We start from the raw sequence: 7,442 nt of genomic DNA, 5'->3' as shown, positions 1-7,442 counted from the left end.
TTGAACATTTAATTTTATATCTTAAAAATGAATTCAGTTTTGAGAGTAAAACTGATGATCAAATAATCAAGAGCAGAAAATACAACGTTAGTATCAGTCAATGACTAGCAAACCAGGATAACCTTCAAACAGAGGTTAAACTATTTCTCATCTTTATGTAAAATTATATAAATATACATAAAACTTAGAAGGACCTTTTACAAAGCAAAATTTGATGTTCGATCCATAAATGTGCAAACTTTTTTATCTTATTATATAATAACATAATAAATAGCGTAGAGTACAAAACATAATATAAAAGATGCAATACCAATTTCATCAGTCGACTGCAAACACGTGTATTCATAAACTCACAATCAGCATTTTTTATGATTATTCTTAAAATGTATACTTATAATACTAGGAGTATCTACTGAACACATTTTCTTCGTTCTTTATTCCATTAACTATATTTAGTTCAACACCAGTTTCTTTTGCAGGTACTTCCGTGTAAAATTTATTCCGCAACAATCTGCAAAACATTGGATTTAACATTGTATAATTTTCTTTTACGTTCTTATCTGCAAATCATATGGTAAATTATGTGATAAATATGTTAAATCGTTGAAAACAAACCTTAGGACAACGGGTGCGACGCATTCTGGATTAACCTTCGATAAATCAGTTTCACTTGCAAAGTGACTCGTTATGCCACCAATGACAATGACCATCACGGCGCCCATAAGCGTGAAGTACAATACAGCAATGTGAAAGATAATCATTGGTTCGTTCTCTGGGGTAAGATCTGGCAGTGGACTGGTAGAAGTAGTGTTTTCTTGCAAGAGAGTTTCGTTTAGAGGATAAGGACAGGCTTCAGCTGAAGTTGGGAGCGTAGAAAAGCGGATCCTTTTGTTTAAAATGTGCCACTGTTGTCCACCAACGATCCAACCCATGATTATCAAAGAACTTAAACCACCTGTAAATGCTCCAATTTTGCCGATCCACGGTAAAAGCATACCTGCTAAAAACAATCCTAAAAGTGCTCCTTCCATCGCACTCGACAAGCTAAATGCTACTTCAAAGATTGTACCCAACTGCTCCACCACAAAGATCAAGCCAATGGTTATACAGCCTGCTAGGACCGATATTGCCTGCACCATAGACAAATTGTTAGCATTTTTAAATAAGCATTTTAGCTCTATTTACCTTCATGATATTTGCAGACAAAGCATCTTTCTTAGGACTTTCAGGAATCCATCGATCAATGCAAGTGTCGTAAATAAGGCCGGAGACAGTGTTCAAACTGGCGCTCATTGTGGACAGTGCTGAGCTTACCAAACCGGCAAGAAAAATACCTGGTAATCCAGATACATGCCCAGCTATGTCCATCACGTAATAGGGAAGAGTCTGGTCACTTCGTTCTATCAACTTTTCAGAAGTTAGTAAACAAAGCAGTATTTTAAAATAACATGATGATTTTTAAAGATTTGAAATAGTAATATACGTTACATGGGCTTTAAGTGGATCACAATCGTGATATTGAGCATACATCAATAGCCCGATAATAACGCATGCAACTTGTAATATTCCCCAACCAGCAGTAGTTATGATGATAGCCCTACAAAGATAGTTTCATTTAGTTCTATCTTCATATTTGTATAGCAGATTTAAAATAAATTGTATCGTTGTTAAGAATTACTTTTTCATGTTGGCTTCGTTAGGAATTGCTAAAAATCTTTGCACGAATTTTTGTCCCAAGCCAAACCGACTAAGCATTGTAAAAGTTAATCCTATAGACATTGCCCAAAATGTATCTCGTTTCAAGGGACTCGGATTCATGCTATACGCAAACCATTGTTTTTATAAGTACATACATTTTAAGGTATACATTCATCGAAAACTGTGCTAGTTTTCTTACTCAAAAAATTTAATACGATATCCCTCTTCTGCTAATCTCCAAAATTCAGATACCCCACCTATCGCTATTATACCGAGTGATAAAACTGATATCAAGCCTCCTATTGTGAATATAAATTGTATTGTATCTGTCCAAACTACAGCTTTGACACCACCCTAAAAAATAGTTTATCAAAATGTATATAATATTAAATAGCACGAGAATATTATAGGAATCGCATTCATACGTGAGAAAAACAAAAAATCTTACCATACTGGTATAAGTGATGCAGACAATGCTGAAAACTGGTGTAATCGCGTGGATGTTGTAGCCTGTGACTTGTGAAAATGCGAGAGCTGGCACATAAACGACGATAGGTATGTACAGGAAGATAGAGATGATATAGACAACCGAGGCAAAAGTCCGTACGGCCTTTGAATATCGCATTTCCAAATATTCAAACGTGCTGGAAACTCTCAGTCTGTAGAAAGTTGGCATTATTATGTACGTAGAGATTAGACATATGAAAAGAGCTGAACACACGCTTGCGAAGTATTGACTGCCATGTAGGTAAACCTCCGTTGGTATTCCTAGGAACGTGATCCCTGACAGAAAACTTTGAAACAGATGGAAAATTTGGTGTTAATGACTTGTCATTTGATAATCTAGAACATTATTTTCAATAGTCGAAGCATAGCTACGTTGAAGGTGTTTATGTATTTGATATGGTAAACAATAAGTCGTAAATAAACAAGTTGACTATAACTGCACCTGATGCAATGTTAGATGCAATGTCGGAATGAAATAAATGTTTGAATTTCAGTATTAGAATTATTTGCAGTCATAATCATGTGTGATTTATTTTATAAAACACTCTTTTATAAGACAATTTCATTATACTTTTTCTTATACTATTCAAGTTTTTATTCTATGAACCATTTATCTGACAATGATTAAGATTAAGGTATTTTATTAGTGTATTTTATACTGAATTCTTTGTGACTCAAGATCAAAAATATGATTAAAACGTGAAGTCAGTTTTACAGATAGTACACTCTGTTGAAAATGAATATTCCAAAGTACTAACCTGGCAAGTATACTGATCGCTACAGGAATATAGTTCATAGTTCTTCCACCAAAAAGATATTCAGAAGTGCTATCTTGCTTACTAAAAAATCCAAAATAAACACCTATAAGTAAACTCATCCCCAGCAGGCCACCAAATAAAGTGTAATCTATCCATCCGAAAACGAGATGAGCGTTCGCCATTGTTGAAATTGTCGTACTCGACTTGAAATTCACACTGCTCCTCGTTCAGAAGATTAATCCACAATAAAGCAGGTGGAAATCAAGAGGTGTAGCCACACACGAATCGAAGAGAAAGATAAATACGATGCATGAAGAAACGCATGATGACGGAAGGTAGAGTGGGAAATGGAAATCACTGCTGTGCTACAGCGTCGTTGATCGGTATTAGCTACTTAACTTCGCGACAAAGAAATATCGTTGAAATACGTGTTTAGATAATGAATGCTAGAAAAAAGCAACCAAGAGGAAAAAGAGTATTGCCCGGTTATATGCAGAGCATTGAGAGCAAATTGTAATTTAAAAATATTCATGTTCAAACAATATTTTACTAGAATATAAATAATAAGATACATTTTTTCCGTGGCATTTTTCGTAAACGTAAAGTCCAGAGCAGAAGATATCAAGACAATTTTTATGAATAACGTCGAATTTGGATCGACACATATTTATCAAATTTTCGATAAGGAGTTTGATTTGATATTGCAGTATCCGACGCTATTTTATTATATAAGAGAAAAAAGCCTACAGCTTATAAAAAGTAAGTTACAGATATGAACAAAGCAAATTTTTTAGCCTTCACATCAGAGAAAAAAGTTTAGAAAAAACAACAATAGTACGCCAATTAAAATGCATGCAATCAAAAAAATTCTTATAGACTGACAATTTTAGATTTTCTTTTCAACTACTCTATACTAATTTCATGTTTCGCTATTATTTTGTAAAAAGCTGTGTATGAATTGTGAAAAATTTTAAATCCGAATCATAACATGCAAATAAATTTACATTTTTCCTAAATATAAAATGAAGTTCTTAACATATGCCATATCATTAACTCGCTTTTAAAGCTGTAGTTATATTTTAAACCCCGTTCGGAATATATTAATGTTTTTCTTCTATTAATAACTTTCTCATAATCATATAATTAACAACTCCAGAATTCGATTTACTGATTATTCATAATTATATCAAAAGCCAAGCGGCTAAAAGTAAAAAACCTCAACTAGAAGTAAAAGTGCCTTTAACGCGAAACTTTTGCGCTCGAGTGTATGCCCTGTAACTCCTGTATAAGAAGGTCGCGAGCGCGAAAAAGAGGAGCGCGCACTCAATGCGGATCGTGCAGGAGGTGCGCATTATGACACGCGGGCGCGTCGTCGCTCTCCCGTTTATTTAGCGCGCGTTCGCACTCACCGGGCTGTCTGCCAAGTCTCTCTTTCGCATCGCATGTATCTTTATACATACGGCTGCACGTCGATACTCGTATATGATCGCGTAGTCGTGCGAGGCGGTGCGCTTTGCATGCCAATTTTTTCGGTCGCTGCTGATCGGTTGTGAGTGTGATCCGTCATGGAATTTTGTTTTCTTTGGCTCGATGATGTTATTCAGCGGAACCGTTTATGATGAATTGAAATATTTTTCTTCGGGGTTTTGTTCGTTGGAAGTTACATAGCAGTATTGTGGTATTGCGCTCGAGTGAAATATATGTGTCGCAAGGTCGCATAGAGCTAGGTGTTTTGACTTCGCTTGTATATCTTTTAATCTCAAGGCTGTTTTAACTAGATTAGTCAGGAGAATTACAATGAAAGCGCATTGTATTGTCTTCTCGTATTCTTAGGAGTGGAATATTTTTCGTACGTTTCTAAATTCAGGATATGTAAAGTGGTTGAATACCGTACAAATTTGAATGCTAAATCTGTTGTTGTGTCAATATATTCAACCATCAGACTAAATTCAAGAAACTTTTTATAATACATATTTGCCTCATAGCGTTTTTATGTGAAACATATAAGGAATCCTGAGAAAATATCGCTGACTGTAGTTGTTTTCTCGATTCTTAAAATTAAAAAGTGATTGAATAATTTGGTAGCAGCCATTTACGCGATATATACGAAGAGCGAGTAGCGAAGTACATAGTACTTGCGATTGCGTGCACAGCTAAAGTATTCGCTAACGCCAGGTAGTCAGTAATTTTAATTCGATACCATTCAATTATTTTCTTTAGCCTGACCAGTAGCAAACACTTTTTCAAGTCGGAAATCTTACTTTCAACGAAGAGTGCGTAATCAATATTGTTAAATCTATTTTTGCAAGAAAAATTCAACTTATGATATGTTGTAAAAAAAATGTCAAGTTATAGTAACGTTTGAGTTTTTTATCTTACTTTGTAAAATAAGAACTATATTGTGAGTTGTCATATCAAAAAAATAAAAGCTTTGAATTCATTAAAACGCACAGAAAATACTGACTGTATTTATTTCTAAAGAATTAATAGTGCAAGTGAAGAGCGATTAAAACATGCAGTGAGAAAGCTGAATTCCCTACAGACAGTCAGCTCGCACCTTCGCTGTCAGTATTAAGTTTTACCATTTTGTTCAGCATATATTGCAACACCGAACCAGTTTCGGCGATTCCAGTACAGAAATTCGGTACAGTTTTGGGTCTCACTTTCTTTCAACTTTCTCACTCTGCTTACTTTTGGTGATTTAATGTGGACGAACTATTTACGTTTTAAATTTGAATCAAGAGATAGCAACGTCACATAAATTAAGTACAGAAAAATGAAATTTTGATGAGTCCACAAGATCAACTTATTAGAATTAACTGACATAGGTACAAAAGATACTCGACGGCTCAAAATTTGGTAGATGTGCCCGTGAAGACTCAACTTTTACTTTGTGAGCGTAACGTATAAATCATCAAAAAAATTGAATATATGATCAATAGTTTTATTCGTAAAATTAAAATAATTAGTACGGAATCTAGAAATGGCTACACTCATGTCAAAATGTAAACGTCAAAATATGAATCATACTTATTTCAACAGAGTATCGTATTCATAGCAAAACATAAAGAATCGCTTTGCCAAATCTTTTAAGACCACATAACCAAAATATCTTCTTAATAATAAAATTATATCTACGATCAAAACAAAAGTCGCATTAAAGTGTCATAAATCTATTTCAAGGTGACATAACATGATACGTGTCCTGCTGAAAAAGCTCAAATACCAACTACTTAGTATCCTGGTGACAGCTGTTTATTAAAATTCCTTAATAAAATTTATTTTTTAAATTCGACAATACGTTGATTAGAGGAAAGATTACAAATTACATTTTCATAAACAAATCCTTCGGCAACGAGCCCAGCATACAGTAGTGCGTGCGCGCGACACGTGTAAAATTAACATTCTTCCTCCAATAAATTCGTGAAAAGATGCACTATCGCATTCAAATCCCTCGCATTCGGTTAAATTTTTCTCATCACTTGCATTGCCACTTTAATTCACAGAGACCTTTGTGCTCTCCCCCAGCTTTTGAAGCATTTCAACAGCTCGAAGCGGTAGCTGTTGAAAGCGCGCAAAATGCAAATTTCAGATGCCCCTCCTTCATCTGCTGCTGCTTGCACACAAGCAGACGATGACGCGATGAAAAGTCGACGAACGAACGCAAATAATCCAGTAGCACGATGAAAGAATTAGGCAAATGTTATTAGCCTCTTTAGTCGCGCAACGCAAGACAATCGTTCACGAAATTCCTAAAAAAGGAAGGAGTCCCGACTTCTGGAGCAACGACTCTGGGCATTTAAGTGGCACGCTTCGTTGCTTCCGCTCGTAATTCCTCCGATTGTAGCAAGGACTCTCTTTTCCATTTTTTTCTTCCATTTCGACGCGTGTTCAGACTATACTATGCGACGTATGGATGTGTACGTATGGGTAGGAGTTTGGCCGCCAAAAAGGCGATCAAGATATCAGGCCGTGCGCCGCGGTCGGCGCGGATTTATATACGTTATGCAACGACGATGTATCTCGTGAGAACACTTGATCTCGCGCTCGCGCGCGAGCTATAAGTCCCGGCTGGCTTCTCTGCGAGCGACTCTCTATCCTTGTCCGGTATGTTCCATGCACATTACGTCAGCGTGTCGCAATCGACACAAAGGATAATAACCTTGCTTGCGGGTCGCGACGACGCAGCAAGACTTGCAGCTGAGCCCGGCTGGTTGCCGTGGATGCAGGCGTCTTTTGAAACTTTTTTTTTAGATTTTGTGTTCATAGAGGGTAATTGCAAGCACCTATTTATAAATAATTTTATCTTGCAACGAATTTTGGATTAAAGCAGATAGATTTTGTCACATATTACAAAATAGTAAAAGATTTGCTAGACTATCGGTATCAACGAAACAATATATTGGACTGATTTGATTTGGTTCGATCGTTTTGAGTTTTTTACTTCCCGGCTCTCTAGTCTCTGGCCAGCCAATATAG

At 35.9% G+C, this 7,442-nt stretch overlaps 1 protein-coding gene across 1 annotated transcript; it reads right to left on the bottom strand.

Annotated features, from left to right (window-relative positions):
- On the bottom strand, window positions 1–3,244 carry LOC100123247 (sodium-coupled monocarboxylate transporter 1). The gene is made up of 8 exons (XM_001606807.4): window positions 2,964–3,244; window positions 2,147–2,492; window positions 1,898–2,052; window positions 1,679–1,819; window positions 1,489–1,597; window positions 1,186–1,407; window positions 616–1,130; window positions 1–511 (listed from the first exon to the last, which is right to left on the bottom strand). Exons 1-8 carry the CDS (start codon window positions 3,143–3,145, stop codon window positions 400–402), a joined length of 1,782 nt encoding a protein of 593 aa, XP_001606857.1. The 5' UTR covers window positions 3,146–3,244; the 3' UTR covers window positions 1–399.
- Window positions 3,245–7,442: the final 4,198 nt, after the last annotated feature.

Source organism: Nasonia vitripennis, chromosome 3 (genome assembly GCF_009193385.2).
Source record: "Nasonia vitripennis strain AsymCx chromosome 3, Nvit_psr_1.1, whole genome shotgun sequence".
Lineage (NCBI taxonomy): Eukaryota > Metazoa > Arthropoda > Insecta > Hymenoptera > Pteromalidae > Nasonia > Nasonia vitripennis.
Note: the sequence above shows the minus strand (reverse complement) of the source record. Positions and strands in the feature narration are given on the sequence as shown.

Excerpts from the sequence above, each read along its gene's own strand:
- LOC100123247 (XM_001606807.4), bottom strand. The coding sequence starts at position 3,145 with ATGGCGAACGCTCATCTCGTTTTCGGATGGATAGATTACACTTTATTT. Across the intron at positions 1,598-1,678 it reads AACGAAGCCAACATGAAAAA|GGCTATCATCATAACTACTG; the intron begins GTAATTCTTAAC and ends CTATCTTTGTAG. Across the intron at positions 1,131-1,185 it reads TGTCTGCAAATATCATGAAG|GCAATATCGGTCCTAGCAGG; the intron begins GTAAATAGAGCT and ends TCTATGGTGCAG.